The sequence below is a fragment of the Vipera ursinii genome (genome assembly GCF_947247035.1).
Source record: "Vipera ursinii genome assembly, chromosome: 9".
Lineage (NCBI taxonomy): Eukaryota > Metazoa > Chordata > Lepidosauria > Squamata > Viperidae > Vipera > Vipera ursinii.
Genome location: NC_139523.1, coordinates 25496933 through 25521883, shown reverse-complemented (window position 1 = coordinate 25521883; position 24951 = coordinate 25496933). Strand labels below are relative to the sequence as shown.

Sequence of the window (24951 nt, the reverse complement as noted above, 5' to 3'; positions counted from 1 at the left end):
TGGGCACAGGGCTCTTGGGGGATGACCAGAACCAAGATAAAGGGGGACAGACCAAGAGGGGCATGAGGGCTGCCACTGGTCCTTGCAATCGGCTTTGAGGGGCCCAGGTGCTTTTGGCGGTCATCCTTGGAGTCCAGCATGGGAGATGGGAAGGCCTCATTCCTCCCAGCTCTGGGCCTGACCTGCAGGAGAATGGCTCAGAACAGTCTTCCCACTTTCCGCTGCTGGGCCTGTCATTGGAAGCCATCCCTGGAGCCTGAGGGCCATGTAGTTTCACAGCTCAGCCTAAAAGGGCCGACTCTCCCTTCTTACCCAGCTCCAACCGTTGCCCTTGCTCAGGCTGTCTCTCCAGTCCCTGCTCCTCCAGCCTGCTTTTTCGGGAAGGAGAAGAGGATTCTCAAAACAGGACCGTCTTAACCTGCTAAGGAGAGAGGAAGAGGAAGGAGCAGGTCACTGATTTGAGGGCATCAGGATCCGGACCCAGAATTAGCCCAGGATGCTGGGGTGAGGCAGGTGGGTGAAGCTTCCTTTCTCTTGAGCTGAATGCCCCAGCGCAGCCCGCTTGTCTCTTGAAGAAGAGAATGGGAGAGAAATTGGCTCCGGGTCTTGAGGGCAGTCCCTGATTCTGGCAATCTTTCCCAAAGGAGAAAGTTCTCTTTTTTACTTCATGTTTGTTCCCCTTGACCTCTCAGGTGTCTCTGATTTTACCATTTTGTTCTGCTGTTTCCACAGCTCAAAAGTCCTGCTCAGACACCCCCACGCCACCCCACCCCCATGTGTTCTGGACTAACTCTCCTGTGATCTCCCCTCAGCTCAACTTGACTGGGTTTGTGACCTGCTTTCCCAAAGCCAGGGCTTGGCTGCTCTCAAGGTGAACAAAGCAGGGGTGGGCAGGCCGATGTCCAGCGCAAGTGCACAACAGGCACAGCGGTCTAGCAAGGCCAGTCTCCTTGAGGCACCTACGTCTGAACTGGCATCTGGGCTGCCCATCTGAGGGAAGGAGGCTGAGTCATTTTCCTGGGAACTTTTTGCTGGGTGGAACCGCAGCCTCGGCTGCTATTCTGCCCCTCCTGAGATGTGCTGAGACTACAGAATGCCTGACATTTTCCCCAACCTTCTAGCAGCTCAGCTGTGAGCAGAGGGGGGAGGGACCCAAACATGCCCCCGATTCTCTTGCTCCCGAGTGGGAGCAGCTCTCTCTGCTCTCTGCCTCTTCCATTTACATTAGGGGAGTTCCTGAAGCCGCGTCAGGGTCTTCCTCCGGCTGGCTCAGGGACTGCGGAGTTCTTCACCGGACTCAGCCTCACACCTCACTAGGTTCACTTTTAATTTGCTGCCCATGCTTGGGGAAGCTGGGTGGGGGATGGATCTTGGCTTTCAGCTCGGGCCTGTCAGCTCCAGCCAGTGTAAGGGACTTAACTGTGCTATTGCCAGAGGCGATTTGGACTCCTGCCAAGAGAGGCCTCGATCACTGTGTCCCAGTTTCCGAAGCCCTCACCTCCAGGGGTTCCCACCAGGCCTGGCTGAGCCTTGCTGCTTTCTGGGCTCCATGGAAGGCCTGGCCCAACTGGATGAGGCACTCAAACACTCCAGCTTCTGCTTCGCCTTTTGGTGGTCCGCTGCCTCTGGATAGGCATCCCTGGCAGGGCTTGGAACACTTCCACGAACTGTTCCAAGCTGTGCCAGGGATGCCTATCCAGAGGCAGCGGACCAAAGACCCTCTAGGCTGTATGTTACCTCCTTTCCTCTCTTGCCATGAGCCCCCTTCGTTCTCCCAGGCTGGTCCTCTGAGTTGCCCTAGTGGACAGCATGCACAGGTGAGCAGAGACAGGTGACAGCCCAGCAGCCTTGACCCCTCTGCTTGGTCAATGGAGGGGGGCTGCCATGCTCACGCCTGGGACCTGCTCCTGCTCAGTGGCCACTGTGGGGAGGAGCCTTTGGGCCTTCTGTCCACAGTGGACTCTGAAGAGGTGTGGAGGAATTCTCCTTGGAATGCTGGCAATGCCAGAGGCCTGGCTGGGACTCAGCGCCCCTTTGTCTTCTCAGGCAGGGAATGCCTGGCACGGAGCCCTGACCTTTTGGGGAATGGAGCGGCGTGGGCCCCCAACATCCAGCGTGGGAATGAAATGCCCTGCACGACCAGCACCATGGCTTCCACCAGGGCTGGGCTGAAAGCCAGGAAAGGAACTGCTGCTGCTGCTGCCTGTGTGTGTAGGGGGTTATCTCAAAAGCATATGGGGCAGGATCTGGCTCTCTTTTCCAGAGGCTGCAAGGGAGGTGGTGGCCTTCCCATGGGCTTCCCCTGCCCAGATGAAAGGCATAACAAGCAGTACACCAAGCTGCCACTAAATTAAAACATAACTGAGAATTGTTGTTATTAGTATTTGTATACTTCCCAATGTCTCTGGATGGTACACAAACTTAAATAATAACAAAAACAACATTAACTAAAATAAGCACCCAAGGTGTGGTGTAAATAAGGCAGAGTCATTGCAAATTAGGATACATACAAGACAACTTTTTAGGATCCAGATGCCATCTATAAAACATTTTATAAAAATTTTCTCTTAAGGTTGAGTCAATCTTGAGCCCTGTCAGGATCGAACTCCAGGCTGTGGGCAGAGTTTCCCTGCAAGGAAGGTGCCATTTCACCCTTTCTGCTGTCAATGACTCCAAAGGAGCTCGAAGATGGCCAGGTCCCTTGTGCCCCTCCCTGCCTTTGCTGCTGCGCTAAAGCCCCTCACCGTTTTGACTTACTCAGCCCTTTTGGAAAGCTGATACAGGGGTGGATTCCTGCCGGATACTGGGCAAATGGGGCCTGCCATCTCCCCAATGATGCCCCCCCTTGCTTTAAATTTGCCTCTCAGAAATCCTTTTCCCCCACCCCCCACCCTGCCTGCTTCCCTCCTTCTCCCACCTGGGCAGGAATTCTGTTGCTGGGCAGATACTTTTGGATTCCTTCTAAGCAAAAGAATCTTGGGACGGTTTGCTCTGCCTGCCCACCTGTCCAGAACAGGAACAGAATGAGACTACACTGGGGGGGGGGGCAGAAGCATACCAAGGAAAGGCTGAGTTCACACTGGCTGGATTCAGCTGGGGGGGGGGGGCAATCCTACCAGCAGCAGTTGGGCATTGTGACTCTGAAAGTGGCCAATGCCTCCGGTCTCCTCCCCGCCCCCCGTTAATGGGAGCTAGAGCTGAACTTTCTGGAGGGGTAGAAAGAATCACAGCAGCCTGCCTTACCTTGGCTTTCAGCTTCCTTGCCGCTGGCTCTACTGGAGACAAGGGAAGCTCCTCCATCTCTGGGCTTTGGGTGCTCTTCTGAAGCCTGAGACACTTTCCTCCTCCTGGAAAAAGGGGTAGCTTGGGGGGGGGGGAAGTGCCATGCCAAGGCTGGACCACAAGGAGGGCTTGTGGGTGCCTGCAGGAGGGTGATGAGCCTACTCCATGACAACCCAGGGAGGGGAAGGTTTTAGCCCCCCCCCAGCAATCATGCCTTTGCTCCCTGTTCCTAGTGGGGGGGTCAGAGGGATGTGATGCCTGCTGCAGTGCTGGGCCCATTCTGAAGGGCCTAGGGTGGGAGGAAGAGGGGGAGGGGTAGAGGATTCTTTCCAAGGGGTCTCTGGCGAAGGAGGTGGAGCGATTCTTGAAGCTCAAGAATCATTGTTTCAGCTGAGGGCAGGGGAGATGTTAGGGGTGTCTCAGCACCGTCAGGGAACATGGCTGGTGCTCCCACCTCTGCAGCCTGCAGAATCTCTACCCGGGTTGAGATTCTCCATTCCCTTCCAGGACTACAAAGAGAAGCTTCATGTGGTACTGAAGGGGTCCTCCTGAGAAAAGGCACAAGCCAGGGAGGAGGTCCTGAATTGGAGGGGCACATCCTTCTGCTGCCCACCCCCCAGGATGACAGCACAATTCATTGCAATGGAGGTGAGCATGGTGGAAGGCTGAAGAGCTTCAATGGCTACAGGGACTCTGAATGGGGGGCCCCCTCTCATATCGCCTTGCCTTGAAAGCTAGGGAGATCCCCGGCTCAGCTGAGCAAGTGAAGTCAAGCTGGGGGGGGGCAGGGTCCCCTCTTCACCTGATGGTCCCCTGCAGGTGGCAGCTGCTGGGTGGCTTTGGCAAGCCTGACCTGCTCTCACTGGGTTTTGAGGGTATCCACACTGAGCAGGTGTACCTGGCAGAAGAGGTAAGCCAGCTTTGGCATCTGCCTCCTGATGCAAATACAGCTTTGCAAGTGTCATCAAACAGGTGCCCCCTTTGCACATGCTTCCTTAAGCTGCCCTCTGCCTTCTCCAGGCCTACCGTTCCTTGCGGTCGTCCTGTTTGACAAGCAGCCTTGTAAAAAGAGTCTCCCAGAACAGCCAGTTTTTATCAGGTGGCAAATTGAGTAGAGTGACACCCCCCTTCCCATCCCAGGAAGCCAGAGGGAAAGAATGGATGGATGGATTCTTCTTTCTTTGCAGAAGACCATCGAGGCCTCTGAGCTGCTGGAGATGGTGGTGGAGACTGAGGCTGGAGCCGGGGCCAGGGGGCTGAGCGTGGCCGGTGGAGGGAAGGAAGGCCTTTTCGTGAAGAACGTGCTCAAGGACTCCCCAGCTGCGCGAGTGCTGAGCCTCCAGGAAGGTGAGCGATCCAGAAGAGCCCAACTCGGGTGAGCAGAGACTGGCAGCAGGGCTGGAAGGACAAGATGGGAGCACTGCCTTGTCTGACTGCTCAGGCCTTTCTGCTTTTGTGCCTTCAAAGGCTGCACTCGTGGGAGAGCGGGTGCCGTGCCCTGGACGGCTGCCTGGTGGCCAGAGATCTTGGGAACCAGCCTGCTGCGATGCCCTTAACATCCTCCTTCACCCATCTTGCCACTTGCAGGGGATCAGCTCCTGAGTGCCAGAGTTTACTTTGACAACATAAAGTACGAAGACGCCCTGCAGATCCTCAAGTGTGCTGAACCGTACAAAATCTCCTTCTGCCTGAAGCGGGTGGTTCCCAGCACAGAGGTCTCCCGCAAGCCTGGAGCCACTGTCTTTGAAGTGAGAGGCCCCAAAGCCAAGATGGCCAAGCTGGTAGGTGACTCTGGCAGTCCTGGGCGTGTTTTACCTCCAGGAACCCAGACTTTGCTTTCCTCTGCACGGCAGCCACCCAGGGAGGGTGAGGCGACAGCCCCAGACCAAGGCTGAGCACAAGAGGAGATCCATCGACCGTCCTCAAAGTCCGCCTCTTTCTCAGCACAAGTTCAGAGGAGAAACAGGGAAGTAGTTTTTGTTGGGCTTCTCTTGGCTGATAAAAAGAACTGGGAATCTCCCAGGCAGTCATCTGAGGAGGGGGATTGCTAATAAGTAAGCTTTCTGCAGGACTAAAAATCCGTTAAAGGGCAATTCCAGCAGTGGATGCATCTAAAATGCAAGCTGCATTTATAATGGAATCCAGATTCAATCCTGCTGCTATTTTTCTCCCACTTGTACTGTACACCACTCAAGACAGGAGGAGCGGCTCCATCTGCCCCCTTACGGAGTGGATCTAAATCAGAATCGGCTTTCTCAGGTTGCTCTGCAGGCGCTCCTGGTGGGTTTCCGGAGGGCGATGAGACCGATCTGCTCAGCTCGAAGCAGGATCTTTGCTCATTTCCTTTCCCAACAGCCTGCAAGTGTCTGTTTGCTTCCCAACCTTCCTGCTTCCTACAGAAAGATTGGTTGGGCCCTCGTCCCTCTCCTGCTTTGTCCTTGGAGTCCCCCTTCATTTTAAGCAAGGCTGAGAGGGCCTAAAAGGGGGTTGATGCTGACTTTCCCTGGCTTGAGAAAACGGAGGCAGGAACCCCCCGTCCCTCCCTGTCAGTTATAAAGGAGAACCCCTTAGATGCAGGAGTTCTGCCAGAGGCTGCAGAGTTCAGTGCAGGAGAAGCGTCCTTGGGCCTCTCGGCCGGGGAGGCTCACTGACCCCTTCCTTGCCTCTTCTCTCCTCAGAACATCCAGAGCCTCTCCTCCCTGAAAAGGAAGAAGAGGAGGAGGCGGAGGAGGATGGTGTCACAGAGCTTGCAGGAGACGGAGGCATACCTGGCAGTCGGGAAGCTGGAGGGGCCCCCGGTTGATGTGGAATTCTCCTTCCCCAAGTTCTTCAAGCTGCGCAAGGCCAGGAGTGCTGGAGAGGTGGCCGTGGCTGAACCGGGTCCAGACACTTCACGGAAGTTGTCCTCCCTGGAGACAAAGCAACACAGACTGAAATTCCCCCACCTAAAGGTCAAGGAAGCGGCTGTGGCCGAGGCCCACCTTGCCACGGGCCTGCCCCACGTTGGCCTGGAATTGAAGAAGGCAGGGAGGGGAGGAGGAGGGGAGGGGAAGATGTTCCGATTCATCATCCCTTTTTCCAAAACAAAGAAGCCCAAGGAAGAAGCCGGGCCAAAAATGGAAGTGGGATTCCAAGCCCCACAAGTTGAATTTGCTCTCCCTCTGCCTAAAATGGGGGCTGAGGAGGAGTCGCTTGAGCCTGGCCCCAAAGGCGAGAGCCTCGTGGTCTTGGAGTCTCGGGCTGGGTGGCCCAAAGTGGAGGCTGCCCTGCCCAAAGGAAGTGCCAGTGCGCTGGAGACCCACCCAAGCCTTCTCCAAACGGGGCTGAAGCTCCCTGCAGCTGAAGTGGCAGCTCCCAAGGTGGACGTAGACTTGGCCCTGCCCAGGTTGGAGTGTGCTGCCCCAGAGGCTGCCCCTAAAAGAGAGGGGCTCAGGATCAAAGTCCCCACGTTTGGGGTCTCTGCTGACGAAGCAGAACTGAAGCTGCCCTTGGTGAAGGTTCCTGCCCTGGAAATGGCCCTGGGAGAAAGTCAGGAAAAAGTTTTGGAGGAGCAGCTCAGACCAGGAGGGGGGGCAGCGCCTTCTCTGGGCACGGTGACTGCTGGTGTGGATCTAGAGCTCTCCTTTCCCAAGGGGAAGACAGGAGTTGAAAGCCCTGAAATCTTGGGGAGACTCCCCTTGGCCAACCTACCCCAACTGGGCTCCAAAGCCCAAGGAGGAGGAGCAGGCAAGCTGCCCCAGGTGGAAGTCAGCGTGGGGAAACCAGAGAGCCCCAAGGCAGACAAGACGAAGGGCTCCGTAATTCAGCTGCCTGGCCTGGAGATTTCCCTGAGGGAGCAGCCTTTGGAGAGCCAGGAGGCAGCTAGAGCAGACGGCGGTAGTCAGGCGAGGCTCCCTGAGGTGAGGGTGCCGTCTCTTGACATCTCTGCTCCCAAAGTCCAGGATATGCATCTGTGCAAGGCAATGGGGGAAGCAGCTGCCCCTTCTGGAAGGGCAAAACCCAAAGGGGCTGGATTTAAGTTTCAAATGCCTCAAATATCCCTCCCAAAATTTGATTTCCCTGTCAAGGCAGCCCCCTCCCCGCCTCCAGTCCAGGTCAAAATGCCGAAGCTGGAAGGAGACCTGGAAACAAAAGTCAGCCTCCCCAAAGTGGATGTTTCCTTGCCGGCAATGGAAGTGCCAGGTGTGCAACTTCCTAAGGTGCCAAAGCAAGAAGCGGGCATCTCTGCAGTTGAGAAGCCAAAGGTTGAGAAGACCGTTCCTCCAACCCCACTGAGTGTTGCACCTGCAACTCTGCCTGCGCTGGACATTGAGCTGCCGAGCGTTGGGGTGGAGCTGGGTTTGGCGCAGCGTGAAAGAGAGGTTTCTGAGCAGGGACCTAAAGCCCAGGTCACCCTAGGGACCCTAAGCAGAGAACTGGAGGTAGAAATCAGCCTTCCAAAGTGTGCGGCGAGCAGGCCTGGGATGGAGCCTGGGATGGAGAGCATCGAAGGGCCACCCCTCGCTGGGATGGTAGCCCAATTCCCTAAGGTGGGCCTTGCCTTTGAGGAGCAGCCGGTGGACGCCGAAGGGCCAAAGGCTGAGCTAGAAGGAGCCAAGGTGAAGCTGCCCACTGTGGAGATCTCATCAGTACGTCTCCCAGAGACGACGGCCGAGAGTCAGGCCAAGGCGAAACTATCCCGCTTTTCCCTGTCCAAATTCAGCGTTTCTGGCCCCAAAGTCTGGAGCAAAACGAGTCCAGAGGTTGCAGTGTCTGGAGTGGAGGGCACAGAAGCTGCCGACCTGGGTTCAAAGCTGAAATTGCCAAAGTTTGGGATTTCTTTCCCCAAATCAAAATGGGAAGCAGAGGCAGAGGATGCCAAATTAGGCCTTAAGACGGAAAGGCCCAAGGAAAGGCTTGGCAAAACTACGGACAGCAGAATGAGGTTGCCCACAGTGGAGATGGATATTGGCCACCCCCAAGGCATGGAAGGATGGCATGATGGAGACGGGGAGGGAAGCTCTCCTGAACTTCTTGGGGTCAAGTATAAAGGGCCAAAAATCTCACGACTGAGCTTTGGGGGCAAAGGCAAGGAGGAAGAGTGGGGTGCCCTAGAGAGTGGGGAGCTAAAGCTGCAAGTAAGCAAGGAGGGCTCGGCAGGGCAGCCGGGCCCCAGGATGCTGGAGGACGCCAAGGCTGCTTCCAAGTTCAGGATAGCTTCTTTGGGCCTCGTGAGAAGAGAAGTAGAGGCCAAAGCCAAGAAGGTCCCTGAGAGTCCAAAGGAGAAGCCCAAAGGCCCATTTGGGAAGATGCCCCAGCTGAAGCTTCCCTCTCTGACGGCCCAAGGGGAGAGAAAGAAATTCCACCTTTCAGCTCCAGAAATAGATGGGAAAGTCCTCCCCCAGGTAGAGTTGCCAAAGCTTGCCCCCAGAGCCAAGGCAGGTTCGATCCCAGAGCCGGAGAGTCCTGGTTTCGAGGTTCAGGTGCCATCAGTGGAGATTGCTGTGCCTACTACCAAAGCCGAAGGAGCGGCAACTGTGGAGAAGCCAGCAGGAGGTGCACCAAAGGCTGAGATCCAGCAGCAGGAGGGAGAGCTCACGATGCCCAGAGCGCCTTCCATCCAGGTGTCTGCTCCCACACTAGAGCTAGGCATTGGTTTGTCCATAGCTGGTAGAGAAGAAGGCGCTCTCCAGGCAGCCCCTGGCACAGGGGCCAAGATCAAGCTGCCAAAGGTGGAGCTGGCAAAACTTGGGAAGGATGAGGCGGGCGGGACAGAGGCGGCCATGCAGCTGCTGGGGAAGGATGGAGAGAAAGACCTAGAGGTGGTGACTGAAGCCTCTGCCCTGGGCACCAAGGTACGGCTGCCCAAAGTGGACATTTCCTTCCCCAAGGCCCGGCTGCCGGAGGTGGAGCTGCCTCCAGCGAAGGGGGATCTTGGCCCAGAAGGGACAGAAGGAAAGTTCAAGATACCTTCAATGGGGCTGCCAAAACTCAGCACCCCAAAAGTGAAGGCTCCGGAGCTAGAGCTTGATGTGGGTTTGGACGGGGGAGGGATGACCCCCAAGGACACAGTAGGCGCTCCTTCAACAAAGTGGCCCAAATTTGGAGGCTCAGTGGGAGAAGGGCAGGGTGAAGAGGATTTGCCCTGGGTCCCCCAAGTGGAGTTGAAGCCTCCCAAAATCAGAGGAAGCACAGAGGCCTGGGGCTTTGAAACAGGGGTGAAAGAGGGCCGACTGAAGGTGCCCACTCTGCCTCTGGGCCTTGGCAAGCTGGAAAGAGAAACTGGGATGGGAACTGAGGAGAGCAGATTCAGGCTGAAACTCCCGTCCCTTGGAGTGTCCAAGCCAGAGGCTGAGTTGAGCCTGGATACCCATCCTCTCTGCCCCCCTGCCAAGGAGGCAGCGCCTGCCTTCAGGATGCCCCAGATTGCTTTGCCCGATGTCAGCTTCTCTGGGGATCAGGAGTGGGGAGAGGAGGCCAAGGTGGCAGGGGCAACAAACCTGGAGGGGGGGCTGGAGATGCTGAAGATGCCCAAAATAGCTATCACTGAATGTGGGGTAGCAGGTACCAAGGAGGGCACAGAGACTGCTCCAAGCCAGAGGGGTGTGGGTGGGGGAGAGCCGGAGGGGAAGAAATTGGTTTTTAAGGTCCCTGGCTTGGAAATTTCTGCTCCAAGTCTCAAAACTCACGCTGAGTATGAGGTGGGGGTCCCCCACACCCAGCAGAGGGGATCCCTGGATCTGGAAGGGAAGCAGACAGACCGCCACTCAGATGCAGGGAAGCAACTCAAGGTGAGGATCCCCAAGTTTGGCCTCTTCTTGCCCAGGGTGGGGCCGGAGGCTCCTGAGGGACTTGTGGGGCAGGAGATGGAAGCGCAGGGGAGGCTCTTGGCCCTGGGGAGGCCTGAGGAGGAGGAGGGGTCTGAGGAGAGCCAGGCCAAGGCCGTCAAACTCAAGCTGAGGGCCCCCTTCGGGCTCTCCCTTTCCAGGCCCAAGGGGGCCACTGAACTCAACAGGGGAGCTGAGGTGGCTTCCTCCAAAGTGAGGGTGCCCAAGCTGGGCCTTTCCAAGGCCGAGGGAGCCGCCCAGCTCCAGGGAGAGAGGGCAGAGGGGCTGCTCCAGGGTCGGGAGAGCAAGTTGGGGAAGATCCCGCTGCCCCAGGTGGAGCTCCTGTCTCCCTCTAAGGGGGCTGAGAGCGACCCAGAGCTGAGCCTCAAACTGGTGAAGGCAGACGAGGCCAAGGAGGAAGCCCACGGCGGTGCCACCATTTCCGCGGCCCTCAAGGCTGCCAAATTCAAGCCCCCCAGGATCGCGCTCCCTGGCTTCAAGAAGCGCAATGGGGACTTGGCCCCCGAGGCCGTAACTGCACCCAGGCCCCAAGCAGAAACCACCACCAAAGGGGAGTCGTCCGGCAAGTTCAGCTTTCCAAAACTGGCATTAAGCTCCAGATCCCAAGAGGTGCTGGAGATCTCCAAGCACCCGCAGGACGAGGCGGGGGGCAACTTCAGGCTGCTGGCTGTGTCTTTCTCTGCAGAGAGTGGCCCTGGGGGGGAGGGCAGGAAGCTTTCAGAAAAGGGGGCTCTCTGAATCTGGCTCACAAGGTGTGAAGTCCAGCACTAACCGTGAGGGAACAGGCCTTGGCAGGGGGAGGGGCGGGGTGGCTGGCTGGCATATGCGTAGAGCCACCTAACTGATGGGCTTCCTTTTTAACTGCCCCTCCCCCTCCTCCTTTGCAGCAGGGGCAGATTGGAGGGAAGGGAACCCCGGCTGTGCCTCGAAAGAGGAAGCCAGTCCAGAAAGGGATGCGGACCGGGCAAGCCTCTGCCTCCCGGCACTGATTGCAGTTGGGCCAAAGGAGTTACCTACTTCTTTCCCTTAGAAGACAGGGCCCTCCCTACCCCAGCTCCTTTGATAGCACTAATTCTGTGACTTTAGAATGGGGGGTGGGTGGGTGGAAGTTTTGAGTGGGGAAGCAGCTGGGGCTGTTCCACAGGTGTTCTGTTTGCAAAAGGGAGCACCAGGGCAGATGGCAGCAGTTGGAATAGGGCAGGCCTCACGCTGATGTTGCAAACAAGGGGACACCCCTCATCTGGGGGGCTGGTGGGAGACGGGCCTGCGGGAGGAGGATGCTGAGACCGCGGGGACAAAAGGGCTACCCAGGGGAGGCTGCTTCCACTGCCTTCACTTGGTACCCCCCCCTTCGTGGTCTTCTTGTCCATAGCCCTCCTGTGGCACCAAGGGGGGCACTGGGCCTGGGAAATTGTAAGGAGTAAGGGCAATTTAGGGGGGGGCGCTCCCTCTTCTCAGATGGGGCAAAATTATTCCATGTGCTCTGAATGTACAGAAACCTTTTATTCTAATGTTTAACCAAAGTGGCCTTTTTAAAAAACCTAAAAGATCTGGTAACTGCTTTTTTCCTAGATTATGACTATCTCAGATAGCCTGTTCTACAGCTGCTGCTTGTTTTCTACCCTGCGTTTGAATAAAAAAATAATCTGTGAACTAATTCCATTACTTTTTGCGTCACGCTTCATCTTTGGGCTACCCATCGATGCACCACTTGTGTCCAGCTCTGCACAGAACCAGTCCAGCAGTTAACCCAGGCAAGGACTCAGTCCTACCTGCAACTCTTCTTCCCCCCCTTCCTCTTCCCTTTCGTGCCACTTTCAAGGTGGGACTTCACAAATTCAGTGCCATGCCAGCATCCAGAAATCCTGGCTGGCTCTTCCCGTGCACCGGTCACCTGCTGCTGGGGACCTGAAGTGAGCAAATTCCTGTGCTCAAAGTGCCATTTCCACCTAAGCAGCAGGAACCAGGTCCCACTCCATCTGGGATGTCAGGAGGGCATCTCTGCCGGGGCGTTCCTGGAGAAGGAAGCCAACATTTGGATAAGCACCTGCATTAATAAATCGGTCTTCACAGTGTCCCAAGACTGATGCCTTTCAGCAAGCTGGCTTTGCTACCATCAGGCCAAATGAGGCTTCTTTACTGGGGCTTCTCTTCTCCTGGTGAGGGGCCAGCAAACTCTGGTTCGCAGGTGTGTTTGGAATTGGCCTGGGCGGCAAGAATGTAACTACAAGGGGGCTTTCCAGCCCCTCCAGGGTGGTGGGTGCTGCTTTTGGAGGACCGCTGTAGAGCAAACGGGTCCTCACAAAGTCTTTTCTCTCTGCAACCATTTCCTCTCCATCACGGGAGATCTTGTGGGCAGCTGCGGTGTTCCTTTACAACCGAGGGGGTCCTCTCCTTGGGGAGACTAAAAGATGTGTGGTACTCAAATAAAGGTCTGCCAAGAATCTAGAAGCAGCATTCTGAAATTATTGTCAAACTGATTAGGCCAAATCCTCTGAACAAGATGCCATGTTAAGTATTTAGGATTGAGCAGTTGCATATACTCCAGGGAGGTGAAAGAAACCCATCCCTTTGCAGTTTGGCTGGTGCCCCCCCTCCCCCAGTACTCCCCCTTGGCTAAAAGCAGCCCTTTGGCTGGCCCTGCAGAGGTATTCCCTGGGGCCTGCAGTGGGCTGGTTTCCTACCTTGGAGCAGCTCTTCCTCCTGGGAAAGGGGCTGCTGGAGACCCCAAGGGGAGTGGGCTCCCTGCCTCCATAACAGAACTTTCTTCACCTGGCAACTCTGGAACCCGGCTGACTATTGCATCACCTCCTGCTCCGGAGGAGGCTGGGATTCTCTTTGCTCCGTGGCAGCCGGACCTCTCTTTGCAAGAAGCCACTTTGCACCCGTGTTTCTGAGCTTGGGCAAGCACAGGACAATGGTAACGATCGAGTCAGAGTCCGATTTCTATGACGTCTTTGAGATTCTGGGGAAGGGCACGTTTGGGGAGGTTGTGAAGAGCTGGAAACGGAGCACTGGGGAGATGGTGGCCATAAAAATCCTGAAGAATGACTCCCACCGCAGCAGGATCATCAAGAACGAGCTGAAGCTGCTGCAAACCATGTCCGAGGTGGATTCCGAGGAGTCTCACATCGTCCAGTTCCACGAATTCTTCCATGACGAGCTCAAGTTCTACCTGGTCTTTGAGCTCCTGGAGCAAAACCTCTTCGACTTCCAGAAAGAGCACAACTTCTCCCCATTGCCAGTCCGGCACATCCGCACAGTGACCACGCAGGTGCTGAGAGCCCTGGCCAAGTTGAAAGAGCTGTCAATCATCCACGCTGACCTGAAACCAGAGAACATCATGCTGGTGGACCAGGTAAGGTATCCTTTCCGGGTCAAGGTGATTGATTTTGGTTCGGCCAGCATCTTCAATGAAGTGCGCTACGTCAAAGAGCCTTACATCCAGTCCCGATTCTACCGGGCTCCAGAAATACTGCTGGGGCTGCCATTCTGTGAGAAGGTGGACATGTGGTCCCTGGGATGCGTGATGTCCGAGCTGCACCTTGGCTGGCCCCTCTACCCTGGGAACAATGAATATGACCAGATCCGGTACATCTGCGAGACCCAAGGCATGCCCAGGCCCACCCTCTTGAATGCAGCCCGAAAGGCCCACCTCTTCTTCAAGAGGAGCCAGCACCCTGAGGTGGTGAACTCCTGGCAGCTGAAAACCCCAGCAGAGTATCTGGCTGACACCAAAGTGAAGTCTGTGGAGAGGAGAAAGTACGTGCTCAAGTCCCTGGACCAGATGGAGACGGTGAACGTCCACAAGATGATCTACCCGGACGCAGAGGCCCTGGCTGAATACTTTGACCTCCGGAGCATGGTGGAGCTCATCAAACGGATGTTGACCTGGGATTCCCACGAGCGCATCACTCCCAGCGCAGCCCTGAAACATCCCTATATCTCCACCCAACCCCTGAAGCAGAACTATGATCTCACCCAGTACTACCAGTTCTGCCTGAGGAGCCTGCGGGAGTCACTGCCCAGCCACAGCAAGGCTTCCGAGGAGGAAACGCAACATTATACTGCCATGGAGGAGGACCGCTTCTACAGCCGGGAGGAAAGCGCTCATGGCATCCAGGGCACCACCAGCCAGTTGGACGAGCTCAGCATTGCTGAAGCCAGCCGGGAGGTACCCCTAAAGGTGTGGGGCGAAGGGCCCAGCGGGGGAGGCTATGATCCCATTCTGGACCCGGCGGAGGCAGTGGCAAATCGGCATAGAGTGGCCCACCAGAGCCTCCGGCTGCGTCATGACCAGGCCCAGCAGGAACCCATCCCAGCCTACTACCGAAGCCGGCCTGGCAGCCCCAGGCACCACAAGGCCTCTCACCATGTGAAGCCAGACCCCACCTTTGAGAACCTGATCCTTCTGGGGCAGTACACGCCAGAAGACCCCCACGGCTGGGAGAAGGAGAGCAACGCCAGCACCACTTCCTTGCCAGAGTCCGGTGCCTTGGAGGAGGCGAGCTACCCCAAAGGCCTGGTCCTCTCACCCACCACACAGGTAACAAGGACAGTCAAAGGAGGCGGGTTGGACCTCATGAAACCACAAAGGATAGGAGGAACCCCCTGAGCCGATTGGTGACATAAACAAGGGAGTGTAGGCAATGGCCGAGGCGACTTGACTGGTGCCTCAGAGGAGGACTGAGTCAGACACAGGAGGGTCTGCAACACCCTCCTCCACACCAATACTGTTGCTCTGTCTTTCTTCCAGGCCGCCCATGAAACTGCCTCAGTATCCCAAGTCCACTGCGGTCTTTCCCATGTGCTCGTACCCTTCCTGAGCAGCATCTCTGGGGAAGAATGCTCATTCCCCCCCCCCCACACACACACACGTACTTGCAGTTCCTGTTCAGGAGCCCATCATCAAAGCCAAGAGGGGGCACTGGCTGTCCTAGCCAGAGGCCAGTTGGCATCCTCCCCCCAGCAGGGAGTTATGGGAGCAGGAGACTCACGACAGGCTGCAAAGGCAACCACAGAATCTGCACACTCCAGGCTCAGTTTGGACACCCATGCCAGAGAAAAGGAATATACCACAACTACCCTGAGGGGGTCTTTTGTTGGATTGTTCATGCAACCCCCCCCCCCCCCAATCCCTGGCTCTGTGGCTGATCCTTCTCATCTTCCATGAAGCTTGGCAAAGAGCTCTTTTCCCAGCAGCCCAGCTCCCCCCCGCCCGTTTGCAGAGGGGGTGTGCAGGTAGAAACCAAGTAAAGGGTGGCCCAACCAATTTTGGCAAGAGATTAAAGAAGAGAAAGATGGTGCAAAAACACTTTCAAGAACCCAAGCACCTGCCCACCTACCCCTGCGGCTCTGCAAGGGGCCTTGCCCAGACCACTTCAGCCCTTCCTGATCTCTCTCAACTCCTCCCCGGGCCCCCTCCCCCAGTAATCCTCTGTTTCTTTTCGGCAGCATGGGCAGACAGAGGTCTTTGAGCCGGCCATGCCACTTCCCGGGCCAAACCCCTGGCTACCCAGCGAGGACTGGCTGGCCGAACACAGCATGGAAAGAGTCCCGCTCAAGGCAGTGCTGCACGCCCCCCGGAACCGCCACCAGCTGCAGCCCTACCTGCAACACGTTGCCAGCCACCACTAGCCCTGGACCCTCAGCCAGGAAGAGGGCAGGCGCAGCGGAGAGATGGCCCGCCGAGGCCCGGACAGATACCTTTCTAGACATTAAATATATAGACTGTTCCTCGCTGCCCAGCCCCACTTACTTAATAAACGTCATCTTGCTGTTACTGAGCTGTACAGAGCCCTGAGGGCAGGCCACAGCGGACCCGGAGGGAAGGGGAGGTGACGGAGTTGGGGTGCTCTGAGCAACCACAGTCAGCCCACTGGTCTTTCCAGGAGCCGAGGGCACCACACACAGGCCACACTGACTCCCCTGAGTGTCCAGGTGGCACTCGACCTACTGCATCGTTAATAAACTCATTATCACTTACAGACTGCTTTGACATGGGCATGTTTGTCTAGGGACCCTCCAAGCCTCCACCCAGACTTGCCTGCTGACACCCCACCCTGCCCGGCCTTCAAACTTTGCTCCGCAGGGAATGTCAGCCCCCTCATGAGGAGAGCCTGGGGTCTTGCAGAGAAGGAATGATCACAGGGCAGCACCTGACCCAGCAGGGAAGCCGCAAGCAAACCCTGCCCTGGAAGGAGAGGGCACGACCACCCCAGGCTGGTCTCCGAGAATCTTGGGGGGCGGGGTGGGGGGAAACCAACAAGGTCAATCGGAGGGAGGCTTTTCCAGGGAGGGTTTCGTAAGGTTGCGGTAAGCCCCCTCCCCCACGTGCTCTGCTGTCCCCTCCTCATTCCACCTGCTGGTGCAGGGCAGCCCTTGGCGCCCGGCTCGGACGAGGGGCCGCGGCGGCATGCAGGTGGGCCGCGGCGTTTCGGGGCAGGGACGGGCCAGTGGTCTCCGGGGCCAACAGCCGAAGAAGGCAGGAACGGTGCCCCCGCCCCGGCCGCCCCCCGCGGAAGGAGGCGAAGAGGCGAACCGCGGCGCTGCCCCCTCGAGCCGCTCCGTGTCTTTGCAGCCCTGCAGCGGGCGGGTTGTCGCGGGCCGCTGCCAGGGCGATCAGGAGGGCGTCGGGCGCCAAACTCGGCGCGGGAGCGGCAGGCAGGCAGGCAGCGTCGGACGCGGCGCCGCACTTCAACTCCCAGGATTCCCAGCAAGCGGGAGGGATCTACCATCAGGGCAAGGGGGTAGGGTTTGAGCCGGCTCAGACGGGATTCCCGGCTCTTTTGTCGCCTTTGCTTTGCGCCCGTCCCAGGAAAGCCGCCGCCCTGGCCGATTCCTGGGAGCCGACTTCCAGCGGGGGCGGGGGCTCCCCGGAGGGATGGAACCAGCCTGGCAGCGGGCGGTGCTTGGCTGCTCCGGGCGGGGCGAGCGAACGATCTGGCGCGTCGGGCTGCCCGGGAAGCCGAGCTCTCGGTGGTAGGCGCGCGGTGGCGGGTCCGGACCCGGGACTAACGGGGGGCCGCGCCCGGCACATCCCGCGTTGCGTGGGCAGCCGCTCCTGAGTCCGCCGTTCCGTGGTCGGCGCCGGATCCCGCTGGGAGGAGAGCGGCGTGATGGTGCCAGTGGCTCTCGTCCTTCCTTGTCTGCGTCCCCGCCGGAGCTGGAGCGCGGCGACGCCCCGGAGAGCCGGGCTTCTCGCCGGAGAAAGCCCCTCTGAGCCCCGGGAGGGAGGGCGGCCGGAGAAGGAGCCCTTCGCATCCCTCCCTCCCTCTTGGCCGGGCGGCCGGCCGGGGTCCGAGTCGCTTGGCGAGGGCGGGCACCCTCTGATCCGCCCCGGGGAAGGAGGGGCTGGCGCGGCGCCGCGAGAGAGGGAGGGAGATGTGCCCGGTGTCGGATGCCACCGGTTGGTGCTGTTGGCTGCAGGAGCGGAGTCCCCGGCGGAGCCGCTCGGCCGGGGTGGCTCTTTGAGAAGGCGGCTCCTCTCCCCGCCCCCGCCGCCGCTTTCCCACCAGGCCCTGCTTTGGGGAGGGGGCAGTGGAGGGTTTTGCATTGGAGAGACCTAACCCTTCATAGGTGTGTCTGTGTGTGGGGGTGTGTGTGTGGTGTGTGCCCAGTCTTTGCCTGGTGTGATCAAGGTCTGCAGGGCAGTTTGGCAGTTTGTTATCGTTAACTTTCCCTTTGGTGTTTCTTTTTCAGGGCGGTGAATACCTGCAAAGGAAATTTCCAGTGTGGGATTGGGCCTAGCTTGGTTTCTGCAGGTCTTCCTGCTCCCGTCTGGAGGCCCGGTCCGTCTCTTAGTTTCTGCCGCCACGTGCTTGGCACAAGTCGCCCCTTCCGCCCACTCCTTGGCATTCAGTCTTTCTTTGAATTTGAGGTACAAGCCTTTGGATTAACTGTGTCCTGATGAGTAAAAGGGAGGCTGCGCTTGTTGCCCTGGCATCCGCTCGTGCTGGCGGTGGTGGGCATCGCTTAGCCTTAGAGCCCTCCTTTGAGGGGCCCCCCATCCTTTGGGGCCAGAAGGGTCCGATCTTTGCGCAGAATAAACGGGGACACTTAAACTTCTGACTTGGGACCGATCCCCCTCCAGCCCTGGATGTTGCACTAATCTAAGGATCCAGAGGCCGCCTTGCCTTTCTCTGCTTTGCCACCCAGATGCTCAGTTTCCCCCCCCCCAACGCGTGGCTCAGAAGGAGCCCCCCAGAATTTTTGCCCACGTTTCCTCAGTTTGCAGAGCAGCCTCCCAGCCCTGCAAGGCCTGTGAGCGTCTTCTCTGGTCTGGCTAGACCTCCTTGGCGGCATCCGCATTCGGAAGTCCATCCTCCTCACTTCCCAAACTGCTCAAGGGCCAGGTTCAAAAGGCTGGCCCTGGCTTAGCCAAGTGGACAAGACCTCTGCCTGACATCCTTTCCTGTTGGCCCGGCCACTGAGGGGAACAGCCAGGGACCCAGGGTGGGCACAGAGCCCTGAGCGGAACCTCTTTCTTCCTGTGCCCTTCGCAGGTTCCTTGAAGCTCTTTCCCACTCGGGAGGATCTGAGGAAATGAAGCCCCCAGTTGCCTACCAGAAGGTAAAGCCTCTCAGCTGCACAAGGGATGGGATTATGCCGTGGAGGGTCCTCTTGCCTGAGGCGCCCCACTGTTAATCCGCAAGGGGGGTCAAAGACTTCAGCAAATAAGAGCCCCATGCAGCTCCCCCTACCCAAAGCAGATGAGGCTGAGGTGAGTCTGCAGAGCTTTGTTCCATTTGATTGATGAAAGCCAGTGAATCTTCTTCCCCTCAGAGGTTTCGTGTGGGATTCTGGCCGGCCAGCCTTGGCAGGTCTACATTCTGGAACCTGTGGCCACGTCCATGCTGATGGCTTGAGGGGGGGGGAGCGCTCCTGCGGCTTTTTCCTGAGGGTGATTTTTTTTCTGCCCCTTCCTCATAGCTCAACACACTGGAGAGCCCTCAGGAGTTGCTACCCCTGGCTGAGCAGCCCGACCAGACTCTGCGCCAGGTGGGTCCTCTGCATTTCAGCTCCTGCCGGCCCGGGCCGTCTCTCTCTTTGCTTTCAAATGAGAGGCCCAAACCCAGAGTGGGGAGAGAGAGGCAATTAAGCTCACCTGGCCCTGCTGTCAGGCCACACCAGGAAATCAACTTTGAAGGGAAGGTAGGTAGGTAGGAAGGAAGGCTAAAACTATTGCTCAAGACCAGCTAGAACAGAATCTTGCCAGTCTGCTTGCGCTGGACCCCCTCCTTAGATGGTTTTGAGCTCCTTCCACGTTATATCTTGCTCTAGGCTTAAAAATGCTTCACAACCCCTTTTGTCTGGGGAAGAACAACCCATATCTCCATCTTCCTGGCTCGCTTCCCCTGCTCCCTTCTCCACCAGATATTGGTCCTGAGCAAGGGCCCCAGCAATCTGTTTGGGCGGCCTGCAAGCTGGGTCTGCCTCTTCAAGAGCTGAGGGGGCCTGAGCAACAGTGAGGCTGCTTACAGATGTTGCTGGTTTGGTCAGCAGGCATCAAACAGCTCTGCTTGCCCCCAAGAACCCCCAGAGTAATGAAAGCAAAGCAGCAAGAGCCAGCCAGGCCACTGGCCCCCTTCACCTCTACCCAGAGAGTGCACACGGGTATTGGTGACTGCGCAGGGGGTCAAATGTGGGGCTGGGCTGGGCTCTGAGCTCCTCCCTTTCTTTGCAGTTCCGTGGTTCTGCACTGGGGAGGCCCTGCCAGAGTGTCTCTGGCTTGCGTCCTGCAAAGCCACCTGGCCAATCTACGTCCATTATGCCCTGGGATTTTCGGTGCATCCTGGTGTCGGCCATCTTGTCTACTGTGCTGGTGGTGGCCCTGGTGGTCCACTTGTTCTCCTTTCCTTTGCAAAGTTTGGCCACGGTGGGGAATGTGGCATTGGTGCCACGTGTGGATCACACATGCAGTGACTCATGCAGGTATCAGCTTTGCTTGTGACTTTCTTGGACTGCATTCAAATAGAGGGGTGTCATGTCATGGCCCGTTCCTTCTCCATCAGAAATGTGGCCTTGTGAGAACACAAAGGTTGAAGAACAGTATTCAGCTATGTGGGGTCTTCATCCATGTGCATGAAGCATTGTAGAGAACAAAGACCCTGGCGGTCCTTCCAGGAAGAAGGCCTGGCCACATGAGAGGCCTCGCAAGGGGCACGGGAGGGGTATTGGGATTCTGCCAGATTCCGTCTTGCCTCACCCGCTTCCTCCTGGAGAAATACATCTGTATAGCCATGCCGAGACTCCCCCCCATGCAGTAGAGTAGGGTAATCCCCAGAGGTAAGGCTAGGAGACTCTACTGCTGCTGGCTAATGGGTAAAATCACTCAGACTGAATGAAGGCCTTCCTGGCACACTATAGAGGTTATGGGGCTTTTCATCTCAATGAGTCTGCAATGTGATGCGAGACCCTTGTGGAACACATAAGCACTCGGTTGTTCCCTCAGGAGTGTGCTGGTGGAGAGCATCCCTGAGGGACTGACATATGATGACAACAGCACAGTCAGCACTTCTACTTTTGAGACTTGGCAAAGCCTTTTGAGAAGCGCAAGGAGCTCGGTGGACATTGCCTCTTTCTACTGGACTCTCAGCAACCGGGACACCCATACCCATGATCCTTCAGCTGGCCAGGTGAGGGGAGCAGCGCAGGAGCCCCAGACTCATCTCCAGGGAGGGGGAGGAGTAAAGCTCAAGGGCAGGCAGAAGACAGTCCACAGGCAGAGGTGGGTCCTCAGCTTAATCCAGAGTTCATGAGGCAGGACGAGGACCAACGCGTGGAAGCTTTACAGAGGGAGACCTAGACTTGGATCAAGGAGCATTTCCTGACTGTGAGAACTATGACAGAGTGGGTTAGCCAGCTTCCTGGAATCATGGTTTTCAAGCAACAGCCTAGGATAGTCTAAGGTTCTTGCCCCAGGAAGCTGGCTAGACTAGATGGCTCCAAAGGTCTCTTCGCAGCCTCTGTGATCTACAACTCCCTGGCATTGGGTCTAGAATAGCTGTAAGAAGCCAGGACTGGTCTAAGACGGCCTCTTCCATCTGGGAATCCTTCTGTAAGTGGCCCCTCCCAGGATCTCCAAATGCACCTCACAGATCTATAAAGTACCAGCTTGGTGAAGCCTCTCCTAGGCATTAGTGTCACTGGTTAGTTTTAATCACTGATTACTTTCCCCCATCATCATTAGCCATCTTCAAACCGTAAGACTTTTCTTAGGTGTGTGGCACACACTTAGTGCTAGGAAGCCTGGAAGGGGTCTGGGGCTGACAAGGCCAAGAGGCAGACGCTGATTTGCACATGGGTCCGTGGCCAAACCTGCATGCAAACAGGCAGGTAATTACCCAGGCACGGAGCCATGTGTGGCCTTGCACTCAGTCAAAGCTCCCTTTGAGGGCAGCGGAACATCCATTTGTTCAGACTTTGGTTACGGAGGGAGAGCAGAGCGCCTCTCCCTCATTTTGACAGATGTCTAAGGAGTTGGGAGAGAATTGCTGTATGCAGCTCTCATTTGAGAAATCAAGCCCAGCACTCAACAGCAGCTAAAACTACACCAAACAATGCGGTTGTTACGGCTGCTTTATTCTACTGGCCCAGGCTTTGTGTGATGGGCCATCAGGGATCAAGCCAGGGCTGGCTGGCTAGCATTTGGAGCATTACATACGTACATTACATACCCACTTGGTGAAAGGGCCTCCTGGGAAGGCAGTTCTCAGCTGCCTCCTGGACCTTTTGCTCTCCCATCAGGGAGAGGAAATACTAACGGAGCTGCTGCACGCTGCCAGTCGAGGGATTGTGCTACGGATAGCAGTCAACCCGCCTTCTACCCGGATGCCCAGTGCTGACCTTCAGGCCCTTGAGAAGAGTGGTGAGCTTTCACTGTAGCAGATTCAAGCCAGTTAATGGAGAGCTGCAGCTGCTGATGGTGGCGGCCCTGGGTCTGTCTGGCCAAGTCCATCCCTGGCACTTTATTGGGACAGAGAAAAAGCTGAACCTGCAGCCCAGTCAAAAGGAGCCCAGGTCAACCACAGTCTGTTTCTTAAACACACAGGGGCCCAGATCCGCCAAGTGGACTTACCAAGACTGACCCGGGGAGTCCTGCACACCAAATTCTGGATTGTGGACCAGCTACACATTTATCTTGGGAGTGCAAATATGGACTGGCGTGCCCTTACACAGGTGATGATGCTCTCTTGTCCCATGCCCAAATCTTGGAGCTCCTGATGGGGGATTTAATGCAGCAGCTGATGGTCTTCTGTAGGATTGCTCTGCAGGCCTTCTCCATCCCTCTTCAGAGGCTTTCTAAAGGTTGCAGAAGGCAGGCTGCCTGGCACCATCAGGCAAAAACAATTTGCCCAGATGCCCCAACAAAATTGTTTCTTTATGACTTGGTATTCTGCAAATCAAAAGGGTCTCTTGAGGTTTTGAGTCATTCGGAAGCCCTCCCTTTTTTTCCTGGAGTAGTACTAAGATAGTGGATGCACCTGTTGAATTATGTGCCTGCAGCTCCTTGTGTCCCATGTGGAGACAGGAGAGAGCAGCTAGATGTCCTGGGCCCATTCTCCTCTTTGGTGCCAGGTAAAGGAACTTGGGGCGGCTGTCTACAACTGCAGCTGTCTGGCCCAAGACTTGGGGAAGATGTTTGAGGTCTACTGGGCTCTCGGGCTGCCAAATACCACCATCCCATCACCCTGGCCAGCCAATTACTCCACCACCTACAACAGGGAGACGCCCCTGGAGCTGAAGCTGAACGGCACAGAGGCTGCTGTCTACTTTTCGGTGAGGAGCTGCATGTGGATACGGTTGAGTGCTTTGCTCCGAGCAGCTGCCAGGATGCTCGTGGAGCTCTCTGATCACACTTATTGGGAGAAACATCCTCCCCAAGGTGGAAAAATGATTGTTTCTGCTAAGAGGCTTCAGCAAGGAGAGTAGTGGGTCCTTCTAATGAATTGGGGTTAAATTCCCACCAGCCCTCCTCATGTCCAAGCAGGGACACAAAATACAGCTGGATTGCTGTGCCCTGGAAAAGAAAACCCAGCACCCTCCTTTTGACAAGATAAGGGAGCTTCTTTCCCCAGTCCTGGGCAGACCAGGCTCCCAGCCAGATTTGGCCCTTGGAAGGGAGGCTGGCAAGGCCAGCTCATCACTGCTGAATAGGGCCAGATGCCTGCTGTCTTCCAGGCAAACTTTGTCTGCAAATCAGCCCAACAAATAACTGCTCTGGATGCTTTGCTAAAATAAAAGCGACGTTAAGGTGGGTGCTCTTTTGTGCTGCCCAGAGTGCCCCCCCAGCCCTGTGTGCCACCGGGCGGACCGACGACCTCCAGTCCCTGCTGAGCGTCATCGAAGGAGCCCAGGAGTTTGTCTACGTGGCCGTGATGAGTTACTTGCCCACCATGGAGTTCTCCCACCCCAGGAGGTAAACTTGGGGTTAAATTCCCCGGCAGTGGGGAAACATCAGCCCAACCATTTGAGGCAGCCCCTTCCCTCAAGGCAGCCCCACAGAGGTGTGTGTGGGGGGCTACTTGGGTCCAACAGGGACTGTTAGATGCCTCTGGGCATCAGTAGAGTATCCTCAGGATCAGATATGGGACTGCAGTGCGGAATTCAGGCAGGATGCAAAACCACCACCGGTCTGCAGAAAAACCTCTCCATAGAACTGGCCCCTGGTACCCAAAAGGTGGGGGCTGTTGGACTAGAGGATCTCCAAGGCCCCTTCCAACTCTGTTGTGTTCTGAGTCCAACCCCGCTGCTCCTCTCAGGTTCTGGCCAGCCATCGATGACCACTTACGGAAAGTGGCCTACGAGAAGAGAGTCCGCCTCCGCCTCCTGGTGGGCTGCTGGAGACACTCCAAGCCAAACATGTTCCCCTTCCTGCGTTCCTTGGCTGCCCTGCAGGACAACCGCACCCATTACAGCTTGGAAGTGGTGAGGGGCCCCAATGGCGTCCTGCCTCCCAAGCCCAGAGAGGCAGCCATCCTGCTCCCGAAATGAGGGGTCGGCCTGCTCTTTCCTGCCTTGCACAAACCTCTCTGGGAATTACTCTGGGGCTGAGCAAGGAGTCAGGCGTGTCTCTCTCTGTGTGTGAATCTTCCTGGACCCCCAACCCAACAAGCCCCCTCCCTAACCCATCTCCACAGTGCCCCTCATTCAACTTTGCCTTCCCAGAGACTCTTTGTGGTGCCCGCAAATGAGACGCAGGCCAAGATCCCCTATGCCAGAGTGAACCACAGCAAGTTCATGGTGACAGACAAGGTGGCTTACATCGGTAAGTAAGTTGGGAGGGCTCGGGGGGGGGGGGGGGCGGGAGAGTAGCTTGCAGAGGAAGGGCTCCCATGTCGGAGGGCTTGTGTCTGTCTGGGTGTGGGATCCCGAAGGCCCCTCCCGGGCAGCAGAGGGGCCACCCAGACAGGAGTCGCCTTCTGCCCCCCCCCCCGAATCCCTCCTCACCTCTTCTTCCTCCTCCTCCCCCCACCAGGAACCTCCAACTGGTCCGGGGACTACTTCCTGCACACGGCAGGCTCCGCCCTGGTGGTGGCTCAGAGCCCGGCCCGGGCGGGGGACCAGCCCACCCTCCGCGAGCAGCTGCGGCGTATCTTCGAGCGGGATTGGGACTCGCGATACAGCCGGGAGATGGACCGCGAGGGCCAGTGGGAGGCGCTCTGCAGCGCCCGCTAGAGCCCCGCCTTTGGGCCGCGGGGGCAGCGCCGGCTGCGGGCGGGCCGAGGGGTCGCTTTCCGCGGGTGCGGCTGCCGGATTCGCGCCCAGGCCCGGCTTCGGGCGATTAAAGGCTCGCGTCTCCGCCTCTCTCGTCTGCCGCGTGGCTCTGTGGGGGGCGGGG

At 57.2% G+C, this 24951-nt stretch overlaps 3 protein-coding genes across 3 annotated transcripts; all 3 read left to right on the top strand.

Moving 5' to 3' along the window:
* Positions 1–83: 83 nt before the first annotated feature.
* PRX (periaxin) lies at positions 84–11731 on the top strand. The gene is made up of 5 exons (XM_083369995.1): positions 84–513; positions 3790–3930; positions 4470–4629; positions 4870–5063; positions 5961–11731. Exons 2-5 carry the CDS (start codon positions 3904–3906, stop codon positions 10845–10847), a joined length of 5268 nt encoding a protein of 1755 aa, XP_083226121.1. The 5' UTR covers positions 84–513; positions 3790–3903; the 3' UTR covers positions 10848–11731.
* Positions 11732–13026: 1295 nt separating this feature from the next.
* HIPK4 (homeodomain interacting protein kinase 4) lies at positions 13027–15746 on the top strand (the record flags this gene model as incomplete). Its single annotated transcript, XM_083369731.1, has 2 exons — positions 13027–14655; positions 15564–15746. The coding sequence occupies 2 exons, from the start codon at positions 13027–13029 to the stop codon at positions 15744–15746; spliced, it is 1812 nt and encodes a 603-aa protein (XP_083225857.1).
* A 2083-nt stretch (positions 15747–17829) lies between these two features.
* Positions 17830–24904, top strand: PLD3 (phospholipase D family member 3). The gene is made up of 12 exons (XM_083369610.1): positions 17830–17988; positions 18614–18680; positions 19041–19109; positions 19795–20042; positions 20563–20746; positions 21858–21978; positions 22162–22289; positions 22689–22889; positions 23390–23529; positions 23873–24038; positions 24279–24378; positions 24589–24904. The coding sequence occupies exons 2-12, from the start codon at positions 18654–18656 to the stop codon at positions 24786–24788; spliced, it is 1584 nt and encodes a 527-aa protein (XP_083225736.1). The 5' UTR covers positions 17830–17988; positions 18614–18653; the 3' UTR covers positions 24789–24904.
* Positions 24905–24951: the final 47 nt, after the last annotated feature.